Genomic DNA, 22,982 nt, shown 5'->3' with positions numbered 1-22,982 from the left:
ATGAAATAAAAAATAAATATATTAGTAAACAAAATTAAAAACGACTATTTGTAAAATCCAATTATATTTATAACCCATTATTATTATTAAAGATTGACACTATCTCTATTATGTCCCTCTGGAGTCCAGTAAATGAAAAGATTTTATAGCAGTGTACTGTTTTCTAATGCCAAGTTAATCTTTTAATTCTCTTAATACCTCACCAACGTACATCATTAAAATTTACACTTTTATAGGTAATATTTATATCAACCGTGTAAGAGATCGAAAGTGAGGGCACTCCATTTTGATTTCCGTAAGTTGACTTTCCTGTATACGACTGCTACAGCAAATCACTTTGGAAATGCAAATTATGCTATAAATTATGTTGTCATCTCAACTTTCACATTCAGTAGAAATTACAGGACATGACAGTCAGACTAACACAATGAGAGTTTTATACATAAAGCTTATCAACAACTGCAAGGATCTAATAATCGGGTGTACAAGCTTATACTAATTGCCTATCACAAAATATCTTGTTTTTAGTAAATTGAGCTGTTGCAGAGAACATCACTTCATGCAGATATGCAAATAAGTCAATATTACTCCATGGTGCATTTTTAATCACGCAAAATAAAGAGAATAGACTCATTATTATAATCTACTACTCATGAATCTCGTTAAACATAAGGTAATTTAAAAGACTTGACAAAATTGTGAAACCTTTTTTCCTCCTAAAGATACAATTAGAGTAAAGGGATTCAGCTTTTTCCTATATCCTAAAAGTACAACATGAGAGGCAATTTAACAGTCGGTAAATAATTAACAAAATTAATGTAAATTGCTTTCTTTTTAAAAATCCACCTCCCTACCCCCAAACTTAAATATCAATTGTAACAGTGAGAAATGATTGTGTGTTTTCTTCTCTAACTCAAGGGGATAATGAATTCTCCTGTGTAGCAGAGGTGACTGGGTGGATTATTGCCAGCTGAAGTTAAATGCTATGACTTGCCTGAGACATAGAACTCTTTAACCCTGCCTCTGCTTTATCTTTATCTATAGCAAACTTTTCACTCTTTAAAATCAATTAAACTCTCAATATTACATCAGACAGGGAACTCCGAGGCTCTCAACAGATGTTAAAGGATTGATGCAAGTCCCATTGAATGCCAGGTGTGGCATAATGAGACTTACTCTGCAATATGCGGCTTGTTTTGTGGCATTTTTGTCTGCAGGTTTCCTGATTGTGGCAACCTGGACCGATTGCTGGATGGAGAATGCAGATGACTCGTTGGAGGTGAGAGATGTTATAGTTCACAATTTAATAATAGTACTACCTATAATATTAATCATAGAATTGCATAACATGTTGCATCTTTTGTGTACATATTTTTGATTTGTACCAGACTTCACTTATTAAGCTATGGGTATTGATAGAAAAATAATACACGTGATAATTAATGGGAACAATTTAAATCAAAAAGCCTCTCAGATGGAAGCCCAAATGATTCTTTAGTGCAACTCAACTCTTGTTGAGCAAGTGAACTTGAGTTTTTGTTACTGTAACTGACTTGAAAATTGTTTTTTAATGTTGTTTTAATCACATAATGCAACAAATTAATGTGTCGGCCAACGTTTCAATCCACACTTCGAATTTTTACAAGACTAAATGTAAACTAAAACATTGACAGATACATAAATATGTTGCCTTATGTGATCAAAGCAACATGCAAAAACTATTTTTAAGTTCAGTCCCAAGAGTGCTCTTTTGTTTTTCAAACAATTGTATAGAGGCTAACGTACCTGGGCTAATCTACACATGGAGATGAAGAGTGCTGGACTTTTGCAATATTATATTTATATATAGATATAGTTTGAAAAGACCAAGAATTGGGGTTTCTCAACAAAATCTCTGCACTACTCGATGCGACACCCACACATGAATTTGCAAAAAATTGAGCACTCACAGAGAGAAAAACGTCATTTATAAAATGTATAAAAGAGTTGGAGGTTTTTTCAAACTGGCTATTTTGACCCTACATTTGAAATTCCCAAGTGAATAACCTTGATTGACCCAACAGAAGGGGAAGAGGTCTAGGGGTGAGGGGTGATTACTATGAACAAAAAGATAACATGCAATATGATAAATTAATGGAAAAGGGGTATATTGGGTGTGTAAAAAGAAGAATTAGTGGTAGGAAAATAGAAGTGATTGTGTCACTTCATAGCTCACTTGTTGGACTTCATTTAAACATGTGTGTCCAGAGTTAAAAAAATAAAATAAAAATGTAGATGTATTGAATATACTTCCACAAGAAGTGGCATGGTTAATATAGTGTAAGAGATCAAGAGAGTTTGAGAAATTCCAATGTGTAGAATGCGTAATTTCTAGTTATTGTCTCTCTCTTTATAACAAAAGTGCCAGTACCTGCAATGTGCTTTTTTTTATCCTTCTTTTAATCATAATGAGGGTAACTTTGGAGACACTCACTTTAATAGACTCATTTTTCTTTTTCAAACACAGAAAATATAGAATACATTAGTCAAACTCTGAGTTGTTTCCTAGCTGGCACACATTCAAAGTAATGCATTACATTTATGTAAGGATGTGTTCAAAATGTAAATTATGCTACAAAAAATGTATATGAAACTTTAATGATAGTTTTCACCAGTTGTCTGGTGAAAGAATCATTGGATTACTACTGTTGGCTCAATAGAAGTAAATTAAACACAAACTGCCATGCTTGTCATAAGTCACAGACAGACAGATAGATAGATAAAGAGATAGATAGCAGAGTTGAGCGAACCTGAACTATAAAGTTCGGGTTCCTACCGAACATTAAGTTTTTTGGACCCTGGACCCGAACACGGACATATCACTGTATGTTTGGGTTGGAGTTCAGTGTTCGGCGATTTAATGGTGCGTTTTCAAAGGCTGCAGGGCAGCCAATCAACAAGTGTTTGACTTGTGTGCCCTTAGAAACCATCACAGCCATGCCTACTAGTGGCATGGCTGTAATTGGCCAGTGCAGCATTTGACCCAGCCTCTATATATAAGCTGGAGTCGCGTAGCGCCGCACGCACATGAGGTCTTATTAGTGTAGGGAGAGGATGCTGCCGATAGGGACAGCTTAGGAAAGAATTCTGCACTTCATATCTGAGAGTCAAATAGAAGCTTCAAATACCGCGGTTACATTGGAGTTTTAAAAAGTACATTTTTTTGGGTGCTAAATAGTACATTAGTGGGGTAGTACATTAGTGGGGTGCACTTCATATCTGAGAGTCAAATGGAATCATCAAATACTGCTGTCACATTGCAGTTTTAAAACTTAACATTTTTTGGGTGCTAAAAAGTACATTAGTGGGGTGCACTTCATATGTGAGAGTCAAATAGAAGTGTCAAATACTGCTGTCACATTGCAGTTTTAAAACTTAATTTTTTTGGGGTGCTAAACTGCTAAATAGTATTTTAGTGGGGTGCACTTCATATCTGAGAGTCAAATAGAAGCGTCTTATAGTGTGCTTACAGCGCAGTGGTAAACATTCTTATTTTATGGGTGCTAATCTGCTAAATAGTACATTTTGTGGCCTGCTCTTCATATCTGAGAGTCAAATAGAAGTGTCTAATAGTGTGCTTACAGTGCAGTGGTAAACATTCTTATTTTCTGGGTGCTAATTTTCTAAATAGTACATTTTGTGGCCTGCTCTTCATATCTGAGAGTCAAATAGAAGCGTCTTATAGTGTGCTTACAGCGCAGTGGTAAACATTCTTATTTTCTGGGTGCTAATTTGCTAAATAGTACATTTTGTGGCCTGCTCTTCATATCTGAGAGTCAAATAGAAGCGTCTTATAGTGTGCTTACAGCGCAGTGGTAAACATTCTTATTTTCTGGGTGCTAATCTGCTAAATAGTACATTTGCAGCCTGCGGTGCACTTTATATGTGAGAGTCAAATAGAAACGTCAAATACTGCTGTCACATTGCAGTTTTAAAACTTAAAAATTTTTGGGTGCTAAACTGCTAAATAGTATTTTAGTGGGGTGCACTTCATATCTGAGAGTCAAATAGAAGCGTTAAATAGTGTGCTTACAGCGCAGTGGTAAACATTCTTATTTTCTGGGTGCTAATCTGCTAAATAGTAAATTTTGGGGCCTGCTCTTCATATCTACAAGTCATGCTACAACAAAATTAAACAAGTTTTAACATATGTATGGGCCAACCAGTGGCTGTAGAAACAAAGTTTTACTGGTCACATTCATGACTACACACTCAACAGGACCTTCATGTAGTGTGTTCTTTTTTTTAAAATCATACAGCATCCTTTCATGTGCTTTTCAGATGTCATATTGTGAATTACCAATTTTTGTGTAGCCTGGTTTTTTTTTAACCCCTTCAGGACCGGCCTGTTTTTGCGATGTTTGTACGTTAAGGACCAGAGCAGTTTTAACACTTTTGTGGTGTTTGTGTTTAGCTGTAATTTTCCGCTCTCTCATTTACGGTTCCCATACAAGTTATATATTGTTTTTTTCACGACAAGAAGGGCTTTCTTTACATACCAGTATTTATATTATGTCATATATTGTATTTAAAAAAAATAATGAAATATGGTGAAAAAAAAAACAAAAAAACATGTTTTTGGACTTTTACTTGAAAAATCTTTTACTTATCTACAAAAGCTAATGAAAAAAACTGCTAAATAGATTCAAAATTTTGTCCCGAGTTTAAAAACACCCAGTGTTTACATGCTTTATTGCTTTTTTTTGCAAGTTATAGGCCTATAAATACAAGTAGGAAATTGCTGTTTCAATATATATATATTTTAAATGTATCAATAGTGACATTGTTACACCGTTATCTGTCATAAATCCCCGAAACACACCTAACATGTACATATTTTTTAAAGTAGACAACCCAGGGTATTTAAAATGGGGTATGTCCAGTCTTTTTTAGTAGCCACCTAGTCACAAACACTGGCCAAAGTTAGCATTTATATTTGTTTGTGTGTTAAAAATGCAAAAACCGCTAACTTTGGCCGGTGTTTGTGACTAAGTGGCTACTAAAAAAGGCTGAACATACCCCATTTGCAATACCTTGGGTTGTCTTCTTTTGTAAATGGTATGCCATCATGGGGCTAATTCTCATTCCTTGGCTACCATACGCTGTCAAAGGCAACCTAACCAATCTGACAAATTTCAATAAAAAAAAAAAAAGTAAAATCAAGCCTTATATTTGACCCTGTAACTTTCACAAACACTATAAAACCTCTACATGTGGGGTACTGTTATACTCAGGAGACTTCGCTGAACACAAATATTAGTGTATCAGAACAATAAAATATATCACAGCAATAATATCCTCAGTGAAAGAGCTGTTTGTGTGTGAAAAATGCAAAAAAACTTCACTTTCACTGACAATATCATCGCTGTGATATGTTTTACTGTTTTGAAACACTAATATTTGTGTTCAGCGAAGTCTCCCGAGTAAAACAGTACCCCCATGTACAGGATTTAGGGTGTCATAGAAAGTTACAGGGTTAAGCACAGTGCTAGCAAATTAAATTATCTGGACTTTTGGCCTGGGTTGGCAGGCAGGTCCCTCAAATTGCAATCATTAAAATTACTTAATTAGGTAAAAATATTACATAAATATGCACGTAGAATTTTAATATATATACATATTTATATATTTGACGTCTACGTGTATATTTATGAAATTATTAATGTAATTTTGTATGTGGACATATGTATATTTCGTATTATTTTTATTTATTTATTTATACATAGATATATATATCATTACATTCTAAGTGTATTTTGATATAAATATATATATATCAATATCAAAATACTGTTAGAATAAAATTGAATATATATATATAATTTTTTTTTAATTATTAAAAATTATTTTTATTTTTTGTTATTTATTTTTATTAACATATTATTTGTATTTTATAATAATATATATATACCATATATATAGTTATTATATATATTGTATATATTCGTGTGTAATTTAAATATAAGTGTATTTTTATATTAATATACGTATATATAAATATAAAAATACACTCAGTGTGACATTATATATATGATACATATACATATATTATATATATAGATATAATACATGTATATATATCATATATATATACACATATTATAATTTTTTTTACACTGATTGTTTTTTTTTTTTACTTTATTTTATGATTTTACACTTGCAGGGAGACTGCCTGTCAGCACAGACAGTCCCCCTGCAGGCAGATACAAAGACCCCTATTGCGGTCATGTGATCGAGTGATCACATGGCCGTGGGGTCCTGATCTGCCGAGGGGGGACTGCCCGGGCAGACAGGCAGTCCCCCTGGACCGGGAGGAGAGCTGATCGCCGCCGTGGGACCGACGGCGATCAGGTAAGTAGCCCAAAACCGTTATGACGGTTCAGGACCGTCAGCGGTCCAAACGCACGTTTTACCGCTGACGGTCCTGAACCGTCAGCGGTCCTGAAGGGGTTAAAAAAGTGAAAAATAAGTGTTATTGTGATCGCTTCATATACAGAAACATTAATATACATTTCTATATTGTTTAAAGACACAACTACAAAGTTAAAAATCAAACACTAAACCAACGTGCCAGACAATCTACCTGTGCATGGCTAATGTGATACAATAAGTCTACATCTTAAAAATGCAATAACCCACAGAATATGGGCGAGAATTTTTTTTGCAAATGGAACTTTGATTCGAATTTACTACATCGGTCACTTGTAATATTGTTTTACACCTACAACACTTGTTACACAGATCTAAGTGATAGAAAACAGATTGATATTTTCTACACTAGAAACTACCAGATAACAAGCTGCTATATTTAAACCAGTTATCAATAGCTAAGAGGTACTTAAACAATATTGTAATTCTGGGGCAATACCCTCACAAGTCAAACTGAGAGGTCAGTTTATAGGGAAAACTGTTGCCTGGGTACAATTCTAAAACAATTTCCATATGTCCTTTGCAGACTTTACATGCTGGAAAAACACAGGTGCCAACTGCTGTGGCTTTCTGCCGTGTGCAGACCGGCAAGGAGGGCAGGGTTGAGGAGTGGGTGAAAGATGATGTGGAGGATGATGAGGTCCTAGACCCCACATGGAATCAAGATCATGCGAGTGACGTGTGCAGTTTGGAGGAAGAGGCGCTGGTCGCACAGAGGCACCAGCACAGCATAAGAGGGAGCAGGGTGCAAAAGCGGAGCAGCCATCCCCTAGCACTCGTCGGCATGTATTAGCTCGACAATTACCAGTTATCCAAGTAATACATGTAGCGATCAAAGGGTCCATAATAGAGTTGAGCGAATCCGAACTGCAAAGTTCTGTACCAGATTTAACGATCCATTCGTAGTTTCACAGTCAGGTGGGCAGTTCGGTGACCAGGACTCAGACACTGTCTGGGCGGCGGTCGGACGACTGGGACCCAGTATGCCTGATGTTGAAGTTAGGAGTCACAGTGTGGAATGGATAAGCAGGGTCTGGTGCAGGGTAACCGCACGCCCCCTGGTGTTGAGCACCAGCGTTTGTGCAGCCACATACCAGGACCCTGATGCAGCTTCAGTAAAAAGAGTACTGGATACCAGAAGCCATCACCAGACTGATCCGCAACTGGAAACAGGATGTGATATTCACTGTAGCAGCTGTGCGCGCTTTTGGCGTTCTCACCCTGCTGCTGCTCGCCTGGGTGTGTTGCAGCATAACTTCGGCCTTCCCGCTCACCGCCTCATGAGACTGTGCGAGCAGCAGCAGGCGATAGTGGAGTTTCAGCTGTAGTACGCACGGGTCAGTGGCTCTGCACCAGACTTCCCTCCAATTAATCAGAGTTAAAGGATTTCAAGTGGACTCCTTCCAATTACAGGGCCTCTAAAGAGTCCTGTATTGTTATTTGTCGCCACCACCTTCCCGCGTCGGGAGTGGGTCATTTGCAGACCTGCTGCCTTCCTTGCATGTGGTAGCTGTTTCTCAGGGTCCCTGTACGGAATGGAACCCTAATTCCCCGTTATCCGTGGTCACCATGGTAGGCACAGAAACTGGCATCGAAAGTTGATATGGATGACATCCAAATGCAAAGTCGCCGTCACGGGGATGTGCGATTGGCCCGAGGTTCTCTAGAGTCAACAAAGTACCTGCGCAACTATAATGTCAGCAGCTACTCTGCGGAACAGAGTTGTCTTTTTTGTATGTCCCTATATTTTGGGGGCTACCCCAATTAAAAAAATTATATATATATATATATATATATATATATATAAAACAGTTGGCTTCCTCATCCTCCTCCTCCACCGCCGCTTCCACCTACACCGCCATGGTCACTGCCTCCTCAACCTATGGGTCACTTAGTATAAACTATGTACACAATAGCAGAGGCTTGTGAAAGCCTTTTCTCCATGCATCAGGAGTTGAGCATTTCTCCATGCATCAGGACTGCAAGAAACGCACCGCAGGCCGCAAATGTATCTTTTTTTATATGTCCCAATATTTTGTGGGCTACCACAATTAAAAAAAAAAAACATAAAAAACAGTGTTTGCTACCTCATCCTCCTCCTCCTTCACCACTGCTTCCACCTACACTGCCACGGTCACCGCTTCCTCAATCTATGGGTCACTTAGTATAAACTATGTACACAATAGCAGAGGCTTGTGAAGGCCTTTTCTCCATGCATCAGGAGTTGAGCTCAGTTTGAACAATGAAAGAGAATACCCCGCAGTCCAACCCTCTCTCAAATGGATAATTCTGGTGATCCTCCTGACAGCCATGCTTTAGATTTTAAATTATGTTCTTCCAAAGCTAAAATCAAAGATTCCATCTAGTGCTATTTTATGGCTCAGCTGTATTTTTTATTTTTATGTTATTTTAAGTGATTTTCCTATCCAAATGTGTTTGCAGGGTCCTACTCTTACCTCTTACTTCCTTTTGCATCTCTCTAGCCCTTTCCAGGAGTTTTTTAGAGGCATTTTTGAGGCCAAAAGTTGGGGTCCCCATTAACTTTAATGGGGTTTGGGTTCGGGGCCAAGTTCGAGCCCAAACCTGGACTTTTTTTCAAAGTTAGGCCGAACCCACCGGACCCGAACATCCAGGTGTCCGCTCAACTCTAATAGATAGATATAGTCCATATATGTATATATACTTTTGTTAACTGGACTACCAATATTAAAACACAAACTTTCAAACTTTTTGAAAGCTTATCTTTTAATATGTATTGATGATCCAATAAACGACTAATACAGATACATTGGATATATATATATATATATATTAAAACAAGTTATTGACTAAAACCTGCCATGAAGACTGAAACGTTGATATAGTCTATACATGTCTCTACCATCTGCACTGCATTAAGACACCAAGCTGTTTTGACCTTTCTGAGCCATCAGTGCTTATTTTCTTCATGTATGGGCATGGGGCAAAGATTTGTTTGGGCCATCGATTTCTAAGAAATGCTAGTAAGAAAAAAGGTGCTGCAGGTACAGTGATCTCCATGATATCATGCTCAGCACGTGTTCTGTTGAATTGGCTTCACCTGAGAAAGTGGTGACAATTCCAGTGTGTCACATGTACAAACTGAGTCTAAATAAAGATGTATAATTCTATTGAAATGTATATTCAGGCACTTCGATTCCAGCCTTCTTGGTAAAAAGTAAGCAGACGCTATTAACAAAATCAGGTAGCTAGTAATAGCTACTAAGCACTGAATGACTTCCAGTCGTGTCACTATATTTTACGGATGTGCCGCCAATAACATATGCTTGCAAGGATAACGACCACTCACAGATTAGCCACTCACAGGTAAAGCACAGAAATAAACGTTTTCTAAGTTGTTATCATAGCAACCATACTTTGCCGTGAAAAATGGCTCACCCTCAGCACGTGTACTTCACCCTGTGGTTGACCTTAGAAGGAGATAGCAAAAGTAAAGGCAATGAATTAAAATGTGATTTTGTGTTATGTCATATACACATCTATGTACATTTTCAGGTGAATTTCTGGTATGCTAATTTAAATGACACATGCACTTTACTTTTATAACAAATCATTTTATGTTTACACCACCAAGTGTCTGTCCTTTAATTTCTACACAGATTGATATAATTTTACATGCTTTCATAAGTGCTTTAGGGTTTCAATCTAGTGCCATATATGTATTTTCCTATGTATTGAATGTAAAGGGCGTTAGAATAGCTTTCGTTAATATCTTTGCATCAGACAAGACGTTAGTGTTAAGTTCAGTGGGTTAGTGGCAGCAAGTAATACATAGTAACAAGCCTCAAAAGCAGTTGGAAATCAGTTACTAAGCAGCAGTTAGCAACTCCAAAAAGGAATAACAGGAGTCCTTAGAAGCTGCTTAACAACTGACTTTAAGTAGCAGGCGCCTGTTACTCCCTGCCCATACCAGTGAAAGTATGCAGTTGGTAAACAGCCCAGACTCGATAACAGTATCAATGGGCATTTTAGCCTGTAGTGGCTGGCTGGTAAAAAGTAGTGACAAGATTGGAAACAAGCCCTTAATCTTTTTCTGCAATGCCCTTTTTGTTGTTAAAACTACTTTAACCATATTCACTCCCTTCCCTTAGCAAGGTTCTGGTTTAACTTTTGGCCAGTCCTTTGTTTAATTAATAAAACTACATTCTGATAGCACAATGGACATCTAAAAATGCACAGGGCATTCCATGCAAACTAACTTACTCTCTTTATTTTTTTTCTTGGGCAACTGCTTTGTTACACATTTTGCTCATTTTGCAAGAATGCCATTGTCGATCTTCTTTGACAGCAATATACTGGCAAACATAAAAGAAAATTAGTGTGCCAATGAGAAAATAAACAAATTCTCATGAACTACACACTCTGCACTTTTCAACTTTTATTGCATGTTATTAAATAAAAAATCTTTAAAAAATAAATAATGATAATACAATTTGTATAATTAAATAAAATTTTCAAATCTTATATTTTAAAACTTCATTATATACATATAATATATATTATATATAATATATAATAACTGTGTGTATATATATATATATATATATCTTCATCAAGAACTTGATGGACAAGTGGAAAACAACTCTACAAGCCAATTCCAGGACAATAACTGAAGTGAACATTAAATGTGGCAGATACCAAGGTGATGCACTATCTCCAATGCTGTTCTGCATAGGCCTCAAACCCTTTAGCCAGATCATCAAAAAGAGTGGATACAGATACAAGTGGAGCTACCATAAGCCACCTACTCTACATGGACAACATCAAGCCGTATGCCAAGAATGAGCGAGACATTGACTCACTGATCCACCTAACTAGGAAATACAGCAAGGACATCGGAATGTCGTTCAGACCAGAGAAGTGCGGGCGGATGATAGCACAAAGAGGGAAGATGATCAGGACAGAAGGAGTCGAAGTTCCAGAAGGTCAAATAAATGATGTAGAGAACAGCTACAAGTACCTGGGGGTACCACAAATGCCTGGCAACCATGAGGGAGAGGCAAGGAGGATAGCAACATCCAAGTACCTCCAAAGAGTCAGACAGGTTCTGAAGTCCCAGCTCAATGGCAAGAACAAGATCCAAGCCATCAACACATATGCCCTACCGGTCATCAGGTACCCAGCTGGAATAATAACCTGGCCAATAGAAGAACTGGTCATCATGGACGTCAAGACCAAACATCTACTCACTATGAATGGAGGATTCCACCCGAAATCCAGCACCCGGAGACTGTACACCTGCCGGAAGGAAGGAGGTCTGGGCCTGATGAGTGTCAAGGCCACAGTCCTGGAGGAAACACAGAGCATCCACAGGTACATCATGAAGATGGCTCCCATAGATGAACTGCTAAGGGAATACCTGAGACTTCCACAGATCGAGGATACATAAAAAGAGGAGCAAACCTCTCAATGGGGTGTACCACCGGCAGATAGTGGATGTGGCTCACATGACAAAATCCTACCAGTGGTTGGAAAAGGCAGGACTGAAAGACAGTACTGAGGCACTAATTCTAGCAGCACAGGAGCAGGCACACATCACCAGATCAATAGAAGCTGGAGTCTACCACACCAGGCAAGACCCAAGGTGCAGGCTGTGCAAAGAGGCCTCTGAGACAATCCAGCACCTAGTAGCTGGATGCAAGATGTTAGCAGGAACAGCATACACGGAGAGATGCAGCCAAGTTGCTGGGATTGTGTACCAAAACATCTGCACAGATTATGGATTGGACCTGCCTAAGTCCAGATGAGAGATACCACAAAGGGTAGTTGAGAATAATAGGGCTAAGATCCTGTGGGACTTCAAGATCCAGACAGACAAGCAAGTGCTGGCCAACCAACCAGACATCGTGGTGGTAGACAAGGAATGAAAGACTGCAGTCGTGGTGGATGTGGCAATACCCAGTGACTAAAACATCAGGAAGAAGGAACATGACAGGTGAACAAATACCAAGGACTGAAAGAAGAACTAGAATGGATGTGGAAAGTGAAGGCAGTAGAAGTCCCAGTTGTGATAGGAGCACTTGGGGCTGTGACTCCCAAGTTGGGGAAGTGGCTTCAACAGATTCCAGATGGGACATCTGAGATCGCTGTCCAGAAGTGTGCAGTTCTAGGAACAGCTAAGATACTGCGCAGAACCCTCAAACTCCCAGGTCTCTGGTAGAGGACCTGAGAATGAGGAATAAACATACCACCAGGATTGGTGAGAAAATCTATTATATATATATATAATAATAGAGTTTATATAGGGAAAACCCCTCCCACAAATTTAGGCCTATGGCCTTTTAAATATATATATATATATATATATATATATAAATTTAAAAGGCCATAGGCCTAAATTTATGGGAGGGGTTTTCCCTATATAAACTCTACCCCCCCAATTACCTATGCCGTTTTCCTCAATTTCCCAGCCGTAGCCGATTTATGCATGTGGAAGCACTTCCTGGCAGAGTGGAATGGCATGTCCATGTTCATTCCCCCACTGACCGATCACTTCCATGTAATTTGGACTGATGCAGCAGCCCACACTGGGTTTACTGCAATTTTTTGCAACCACCTGTTTTGGGGATGTTTGGCATCAAGAAACACTTACCTTGCCTTCAGTGAATCTTCAGCCCTTTCTGAGATCTACCCCATTGTAGCAGCTGGTTATACTTGGGGTCACCTATGGACCGGTAAGGCAGTCAAGTGTTTCTCAGATAATTTGGAGGCTTGCGAGATCATCAATAAAGGTCGCTCTTCCTCCTTGACCATAAGTCGTTTGGCACAAAAGTTGACGTGGCTGGCCGCCAAGCTACAATTCTTCTTGGTGTGCGAACACATTCCGGGAATTCTGAATATGTCAGCTGAATTTTTGTCCTGGTCTAATTTTGAGGAATTCTACAAGGTGCATCCCTTCGCCAACGAGCTCCCATCCCGAATACCGACATTTCCGGAACTAATCATGGATTAACAGGATTATTGACCCAGGCACGGTCACTCTCATGCAACGCCCAGTCAGCCAACACTAAGACAGCATATGATAGGGCGTTGACTGTTTTCCGCAAATTTAGTGGGGAGTTTCACGTTTTGGATATTTAAACTATCGAGATTATGATGGCTTTTGCCTCTTTTTGTCACTTACATCTCAAATTAGCACATAACCTATCAAATTATATCTTAAAGGTATACAGCACCACATCCTCACTACCTGTCCCAATCACCCACCTTTTCTTTCTTCATACCCCATTAAAACTATTCTTAAAGGTATGAGCAAAATAGATCGACCTCCTATAACCTATAGACTACCCATAGACGGAACCATATTCAGGAATATATCGGACCTATTGGACACAAACCCATTTAACGCCCATGCTAACTTTGTCATCAAAGTAGCTATTTACATCATCTTCTATGGCTTCCTTAGACTCCGAGAGTTCACTGTGGTCTGTCAATCCGATATCAGCACATGTTTAAAAGTATCAGACATGGTCAAACACAGCGACCATTATGTTATGTTATTACATACATCTAAAACTAACCACACAAACTATCCTACTATAATCCCTCTTTTTCCAACAGATAACCTCTGGTGTCCTGTTAAAATACTCGACTTATTTTTATGCACACGCAACAGCCTCCCGACTAACTCTCCCTTACTTCTTCTCCATGGACACCCACCTACCACCTCCAAGTTCATATTTCATGTAAGAACATTGCTGCTAAAACTGGGACATAACCCCGCCTTGTTTTCTGGTCACTCCTTCAGAATTGGGGCAGCCTCTGCAGCATCCAGTACGGACACACCAGTCCATATCATTAAAAGAATGGGCAGATGGAGGTGGCTTAGCGGCGCATGAGAGCAGTCGCCTGAGCACGGAGCTCTCCCGCCGACGGGTGCACACAGCGAGGAAACACAGCGACTAAATACCGGCAAACTAGCCCAAAACGAGGGCACACCTACCTGCCATCATGTCCACAAAAATCGCCAAAAAATTCAAACAGAAAACGCTCCAAATGCATGTGGCAGCGTCGCCGAAGAGTGGAGCAGAGGAACAAAATGGCGCCGGCAGACCTCAGTCCCCAGCCTCATGTACAGCAGTGGGTGAGTCTATTCACACCATAGAAAACATGCAGACACCGGTCACTAATGCCTCCCTGCATAACATGCTCTTAGACTTGCAAAGCACTTTTAAAACAGATTTAAAGCAAGTTGCTGCAGAAATTAGGGCAGACATCCAAGCGCTGGGTGAAAGAACAGCACGCCTGGAGGAACAGGCGGAGGAAATTATAGATGCACATAATGGCCTCTCTGAGGCACACACAGCCCTATGTGATAAAGTACAACGCCTAGAAGCTAAAATTGCAGACCACGAAGATAGGGACCGCCGTAATAATATCCGGATCCGGGGAATACCCAGGAGCTGACCCAATATGTGCAAGATCTCTTTAAGGCGTACGTCCCAGCTCTGACAGACAGTGAGTTGCTTTTAGACCGAACACACCGCCTCCCTAAACCTTAACACCTACCAACAACAATACCGAGGGATGTTATCACGCGCATACACTATTTCACAACGAAAGAGCGCATCATGCAGGCATCTAGGCGCCAGGGCCATCTTCCAGGACAATTCTCCCAAGCTAAGCTGTTCATTGACCTCTCCTCCGCGACCATGATTAAAAGGCGCTCATTTACACACATCACAGCGGCATTGAGAGCAGCGGAGGTGCAATATAAGTGGGGCTTTCCGACTAAGCTACTAGTCAAACGTAATGGTGTAGAAAACCCGATCCTTGATCCAGAAGCAGGCAAGAAACAGCTGTTGGAATGGAACATACCTATACCTGATGTCCACCTCCTAACCACAGAACGCAGATCTACAATCAAACTTCACAACGAATGGCAGAAAAGACCACGTACCACGAGCACGCACTAATACAACAAGCGAGACCAGAACACATAATCGCCCGCGGACCGCACTGTGTTTATAAAGGACAGGTCGTATGCACAAACTGCACTCATACAAGCCCTTTCTTTAGATTACCATGCCGGGCTCATAGCCAACTCGCACCTGTTGAGGGCGATCCTAAGACATTTAGGAACTGTTTAACAATTGTTGCTGTTGAAACCTTTCTACAGAATTCAATACCCACCCCCAAAGTGGCTGTAGACTCAGAGCCACAAAAGAATCCGTTACGCCTGACACTGCACCGTCAGGGCGCAGTGAACGGAATATTGTATATAGTTGACTTTTGGTCCGATTGTTATATTGCTTTACCTTTCTTTTTCTTTATATTTTCTTTAAAATACAGATCCACGGATAGCATGTCCCATACCATTATCACTAGCTGGCACTGCCTTAACGGGTGTGCAATTACTTATAGACAGGGATATGTCTGTAAAGGGGGCGCCCCACCCACCCACGAGAGGCCACAACCAAACCCATTACCAAGATGGCACTCAAAATATGCTCCCTAACTGGTTAAACTCCCCTCATAAACGCCGCCTAGCCTTACGCAAAATTAAATCGCTGGGTGCCCACGTAATGCTATATACTCAGAAACGCATTTCCAATGGAGTAACCGACTGAAATTTAACTCCCCGCAGTATCCCATAGATTACCACTCCTGCTACTCCGCAAAAAAAGAGGAGTATCTATCCTCATCAGCAGAGATGTAGCCTTCTCCTTAATACGCAAAATTGGGGATAAACAGGGACGATACCTTATATTGCAATGCTCCCTGAATAATAATGTCTATACCTTAATTAATGTTTACGGTCCTAATGTTAACCAATGTGATTTTGTTGATGTACTGATGGGATTGATATCTACTCATTCACTCGGGGAAGTGATTATTGGAGGTGACACAAACTTCTTGTTAGATAGCGACCTAGACTCCTCGGGAGGCCCGAGCCTGACCGCACAAACACTAAAGAACAGGTCCAAACTGACCACTGTAATACGCAACAAACTAGCAGCACACAATCTCGTTGACCCGTGGCGAATTACTCATCCCACAGAGAGGGACTATACATGTCACACTGCAGCACATAACAGCTATTCGAGAATAGATAGATTCTTACTACACTCTTCTTCCCTTATGAAAGTTGAACGCACAGATATAGGATTAATCACCTGGTCGGACCATGCCCCTATTACGTTACACCTCAGGGAACAATTTCCAAACACAGGAAGGAATAGCTGGAGACTCAACGAACGACTGCTAGCAGACCCTGACATAGTCAATCAAATAGAACAGGATCTACAGTTTTACTTTAAGGAGAACAAGACTCCTGACTCCCCTCTCCCCCAAATTTGGTTAGCACACAAAGCCTTCATAAGAGGCTGCTTCATAAAGCATGCTAGCTTCGCAAAAAAAAAAGACGCTTGAAGCATACACGGCCATACTTTCTGAATTAACCTCCCTAACCCACGCTAACAAATACACCCCAACGGCAAGCCACACACACTAAATTACTGCTATTACAATCACATCTGCGAGATCTAGAGCTGGCCAATACAACTTTCCTCACACACAGGTATAAGCACGGCTTTTTTGCTGCAGGCAATAAAGCGGGAGCAAGGCTAGCCGCCCAATTAAAACAGAGAGCTGCTAACTCCAAGATCTCCTCCATCAAAAATCCCAAGGGCACCACAATTTTGGACCCACAAGGGATAGTAGACGAATTCGCACATTACTATGAAAAACTATACAATCTGAAAGATGACCATCAGACAGTCTGCCCCTCAAAAGCAGACATTGATGCCTTCCTATTAGGAATAGATCTCCCTACTCTATCCACCACAGAAGCAGAACAGCTTAATAAACCTTTCACACTAGAAGAGATCACTTCAGTGGTCTCCACACTTCCACTACACAAGTCACCGGGACCTGATGGTCTGTCTAATATATACTATTGCACCTTCCTCTCCGCCCTAGCCCAGCCTCTTAGTGCAATTTTCAATCACTGCAGGAAGGACGGAGCATTGCCAGAAGAAGTTACAATGGCACATGTATCCACACTTCCTAAACCGGGCAAAAATAAAGATCACTGTAAAAACTTCAGGCTCATTTCACTGCTTAACAGTGATGCCAAAATCTATGTCGGGATTTGTGTGGGGCCGACAGGGCTCCGACAACTCGAGGAAAGTGCTAAACATCATAGCGGGGATGTAGAGGCGGCGCCTCGGAGGTCTTTTCCTGGCGCTGGACGCCGAAAAGGCCTTCGATAGGCTAAACTGGCATTACATGACGCAGGTACTGCAAAGTATCAGTTCCCTGAGGGGGCTATCCGGGGGATAATGGCACTGTATGCGAAACCCAGCGCTAGGGTCTCCCATGGAGGCTTCTTATCGCGAACTTTCCACATTACAAATGGGACACGTCAGGGGTGCCCATTGTCCCCCCTGCTGTACATCCTTTCCCTAGAACCCTTAGCTTGGAAGATAAGACGACACCAAGCCATATCCAGCATCAAACTGAGAGACAAGGATTACTGTCTGGCGATGTTCGCGGACGATATCTTTGTAGCACTCTCACAACCTGAACAATCATTACCCCCGCTGTTAACATTATTGACTGACTACGGTAGGGTCTCGTACTACCGCCTAAACAAAGAAAAAACACAAGCCCTACCGATCAACTTACCAGGACCGAACGTGACTGTCCTTAAAAACTCCTTTGACCTAGACTGGAGAACGACGTCCATAACGTACTTAGGTGTTAAGATCACTACTCCTATTAGCAATATAGTAAAACTTAATTACAAACCCCTCATACATATGTGCACCACAGAGCTACATAAATGGAAGAACGCAAAACTGTCATGGCTAGGCCGAGTAAATGCATATAAGATGATGCTTCTACCGAGGTTACTGTATATATTCCGCATGCTCACAATAGATGTCCAAACCACGATCTTTAAAGCATTGCAGGCCATATGCAGCTCCTTCATTTGGGGGGGGGGTAAAAGACCCAGGCTACCCCTGGGCCTCCTACAGCAGACAACAAAGATGGGGGGAATAGGACTACCTAATATTGGACTTTATTACAAAGCCTCTATTCTTGCAACGAGCATCCACTTACACGCCCAACGTGGGGTAGCACAGTGGGTAGATATGGAACAAGACCAACACCAACACACCTCCCTGCTTAATTTCATGTGGACACCGCGTACGCTAAGAGGCCCTAAAGTAGATTTATATCCTACCACGATCGCATCGATCAGGGTATGGGATACCTTCATGTCCTCCCTGGGCTGGAAGAAACTCTTCCACCCAGAAGCTCCCCTAACTGCACTTCAAGCAGTGAATCCCACGATTCCACTAGCTAGATGGTCGCGCTTGGGCATCTCCCAAATTCAAAAAATATGTAAAGGACAACGAATCATGGACTTCCCAGATATAAGAGCCAAATGGGGGGTCCCAGAAAGGGATATCTTCCCCTACTTACAATTAAAACACACTATTAACGCACACGTTCAGAACACACCACCCACCATATCTGCCACTACGGTTGCGGCCAGACTTATACCTCACAGATGTTGGACAGCCCCAATGAAACCCAAAGACCTCTCACTTTGCTACAAAGCATTGCTGGAATTAGCTCCTCAGAAACCACTGACATGTAAACAACACTGGGAAACAGAGGGGGGGGGGGATGCCTTAATGGAGGAGGGGTGGCTTCTGGCCCTTAATGGGATCAAAAAATGGACCAGGTGTTACTCACATATTGAAGCACATCGCAAACTACTTTATAGGTGGTATATGCCCCCCGTTAGACTACACAGAATTTACCCAGATGTCTCACCCAAATGTTGGAGATGTGATGTAGAAGAGGGGACACTGCCACACTTGTGGTGGAAGTGTGGGGGGATACAACCGCTCTGGGGGGATGTTCAGACCCTACTAACTGAACTCGCAATTAAGAACTTCCCAATGGACATTACGACCTGCTTGCTGTTGCAATTCCCTGAAAAGACTCAACAGATCCACATACAGCTGGTAGGAATAGTCCTCATGGCCGCTAGACACCTAATTGCCTTAAACTGGAAAACACACAGTTGCCCATCCAAACAACAACTAACAGACAAAGTCCAACAATTCTATATATATGATAAAATGTCTACTGAAACCGCTAAGGCCACAGAAATGTTTAGAGATGTTTGGAAAGTTTGGGAGACGTGGTATAGGGGAGGAGGACACCGGGGGAGATGAGGAGAGCAGAGAGGGAGAATAGGCGCATGGGCGACTAACACATGAGAGCAAGAAAGGGACTTTTGCAAACTGTCAAGAAAGAAGCACACAGAAAATGTTAAATGTGCAACTCCGTGGTTATCTGAATGTTTGTTTGTGTATATACATTTGTTGGGTTTAATTGAATGGTTATCATAGACCTCACTGAAGGGAATACTAGACTACTATGAAGAAACAATAGTGAAATGCTAAAGAATACACTAGAACAGATGTAACAATGTGAAACTTAAATGTACGAATGTCAAATCTCAAAACCCATTGTCTTCTTATATTCATATATGATTACTCTATGAAACAACTATGTACTGGATTTATAACCTTGAAAACCTTCAATAAAAACTAAATATTAAAAAAAAAAAAAAAAGAATGGGCAGATGGAAATCCTGCATCTACAACACTTATATCCAGAAAAACTCAGCTTTATGAGTATGCAATAAAGTGTATTTTCTGCTTTTTTTTGTCCTCTTTATTACAGGCCTACCCGTACGTTGGTTTCGGCACATCACTACCAACTTTCCCCCTGTCCTGTAATTCCATATATGATTTAAGTTCTGACCACACGTAAAAGGCCATAGGTCTGAATTTGTGGGAGGAGTTTTCCCTGTATAAACTCTACCCCCCTGCTTATTTATGCCGTTTCCTGTTTGAGCAACCCCAATCACCACTCCCTCTAATATCTTCCTATTTTTATTACAATACCTCTGGTGGGCCCTCTTTATTACAGGCCTACGCGTATGTTGGTTTTGGCACACCACTACCAACTTTCCCCCTGTCCTTTAATTTCATATACGATTTAAGTTTTGACCACAACTATATATTTATATATATATATATATATATATATATATACATATACATATATATATACATACAGTTATTGGAAAAAGAAAGTACACACTCTTTTAATTCTCTGGTTTTATATATCAGGACACAATAACAATCATCTGTTCCGTAGCAAGTCTGAAAATTAGGTAAACAACAACACATGACATATTACTATTATTATCATTATTATTATTATACTACATATTATTATTATTATTTAACAGAAATAAAGCCAAAATGGAGAAGCCATATGTAAAAAACTAAGTACACCTTATGATTCAATAGCTTGCAGAAGCACATTTAGCAGCAATAACTGGAACACCATAAGTAATGGTTATTTCATTGTCTGGTTAATCAAAAAAGAAATATACAAAATATGACAGTTCTATCTCCAGAACATCAACTTTATATTGATTTTGTCTTTATTGAAAGTCCCAAAACATTTTCAATTTAAAAAAAAAATGGTTTTAAATTAAAAATATAAAATACTTAGTAAACATCTGAAATTAATATAGCAACAATTTTAGAGTAAATGTTCTGTCGTGCTATGTACCATTTAGCAAAGTGTAAGTGAAAAGATTATAGACAGGGATTATTTATAGGATCATATGAAAATCTAGAGACATTTCAAGTCTCATAGAAGCAGGGATACCCATTATTAGTAATACATCCTTATCCAATAGAATTATGGCAATAGGTAGGGAGCATGCACCAGACCGACAGGTAAAATAGGGATTCAACACATTTGGCCTTCTACATGCCTATTATACTACAAGAGATAGAAGTGCTTATTGCCTCACAGTTTACAAAGTATAATTGTTCAGTAGATCCAAATGGCTTACTGCTTACTGAGGTGAAAGAATGCCTTTCAAACGTGATCAGGGGAAAAATAATAGAAAAACACAGGTCAACATGATGCAGTGTCCAATAAACCTGCTTAAATCTATCACAGTGAGTGCCTGATATTTTTTTATTTTATACTAGGGGACACTGAGACACTTGGGGGCCCTGTGAGACATGGGGACACTGGGAGACTAGAGGATTCTGAGAGACTAGGAGACACTGAGACACTAAGGACACTGAGACACTACGGACACTGAGAGACACCAGGGACACTGGGAGACATGGGGCACTGAAACACTATGATACATAAGGGACACTGGAGACTTGATAAAGACTTGGGTACAGGTTGAAACATTGCGGTGTCCAATAAACCTGCTTTAATCTATCACAGTGAGTGCCTGAGATTTTCTCTTTTATACCAGGGGACACTGAGACACTTGAGGGCACTGTGAGACATGGGGACACTGGGAAACTAGAGGATTTTGAGAGACTAAGGGACACTGAGACACTGCGGACACTGGGAGACACCAGGGACACTGGGAGACATGGGGCACTGATACACTCTGATACATAAGGGAAACTGTGATACATAGGGGACATTGGAGACTTGAAAAAGACCTAGGTTCATGTTGAAACATTATGGTGTCCAATAAACCTGCTTAAATCTATCACAGTGAGTGCCTGAGATTTTTTCTTTTATTCTAGGGGACACTGAGACACTGGGAGACATTGGGACAAATAGACACTGGGAGACTAGGGGACTTTGGGAGACTAGGAAACACTCAGACACTATGGACACTGGCATACTACAGACACTGAGAGACACCAGGGACACTGGGAGACATGGGGATACTGAGACACTAGGGACACTGGGAGGGAGCCATGTCTCCCAGGTCTCAAAGTTGCCCAGTGTCCCCATATCTCACTGTGTCCCCCAGTGTCTCCACGTCTCTCAGTGTCTCCTAGTGTCTCAGTGTCCCCATGTCACCCAGTGTCCCAATGTCTCAGCGTCCCAAGTCTCTCACCGTCCCCATGTCTCGCAGAATGGAGCTGCTGTCTGGACTCTGTGCAGAGCTGCTCCCCCGCGGATCAGTGAGTAGTGAGAGGCAGGGAGGTAGATGCTGTAACTCCTTATCCCTGCCTCTCTCCACACAAACAGCGACCCCTACTGGCCGGCGCTAGTATTGCAGAATAATCTCTGTTTATACTCAGACAGACATTTTTATTGCCAGTATTACTGCCGACACCGGCTAGGCAGCCTCAAATACCTGAGAAATACTTCTGAGAAATACCTGGCAACGATAAGAAATACATGAGAAATACATGGCAACCCTAAGAGTAGTGTGTAAAAAAAAAAAAAAATGGGCCTATTCCATGGGCCTGGGCCTGGGCTTAAAACTGCAGCTCCATCAGCCCCTATGTTAATCCGTCCCTGTTCACAATGCATACCTCATTTTAAATTGTGCAGTTTCACTATATGATTTAGGCAGTACCACTTGCTTTCTTCTGGATATAAGTTTATGGGTGTTCTGGGCCAAAGTCTGTCAGTTATGCTTTGTATACAGTTAGGTC

General features: G+C 40.6%; 1 protein-coding gene across 1 annotated transcript in view; it reads left to right on the top strand.

Moving 5' to 3' along the window:
* The first annotated feature begins 912 nt into the window (after positions 1-912).
* CLDN16 (claudin 16) overlaps positions 913-22,982 on the top strand; it is a 54,498-nt gene continuing 32,428 nt past the window's right edge. The window contains exons 1-2 of the mRNA XM_063441085.1: positions 913-955; positions 1,093-1,279. Coding sequence (XP_063297155.1) covers positions 1,133-1,279 — 147 coding nt within the window. The 5' untranslated portion in view covers positions 913-955; positions 1,093-1,132. The remainder of the gene's footprint in view (positions 956-1,092; positions 1,280-22,982) is intronic.

This window comes from Pelobates fuscus, chromosome 2 (genome assembly GCF_036172605.1).
Source record: "Pelobates fuscus isolate aPelFus1 chromosome 2, aPelFus1.pri, whole genome shotgun sequence".
Lineage (NCBI taxonomy): Eukaryota > Metazoa > Chordata > Amphibia > Anura > Pelobatidae > Pelobates > Pelobates fuscus.
Note: the sequence above shows the minus strand (reverse complement) of the source record. Positions and strands in the feature narration are given on the sequence as shown.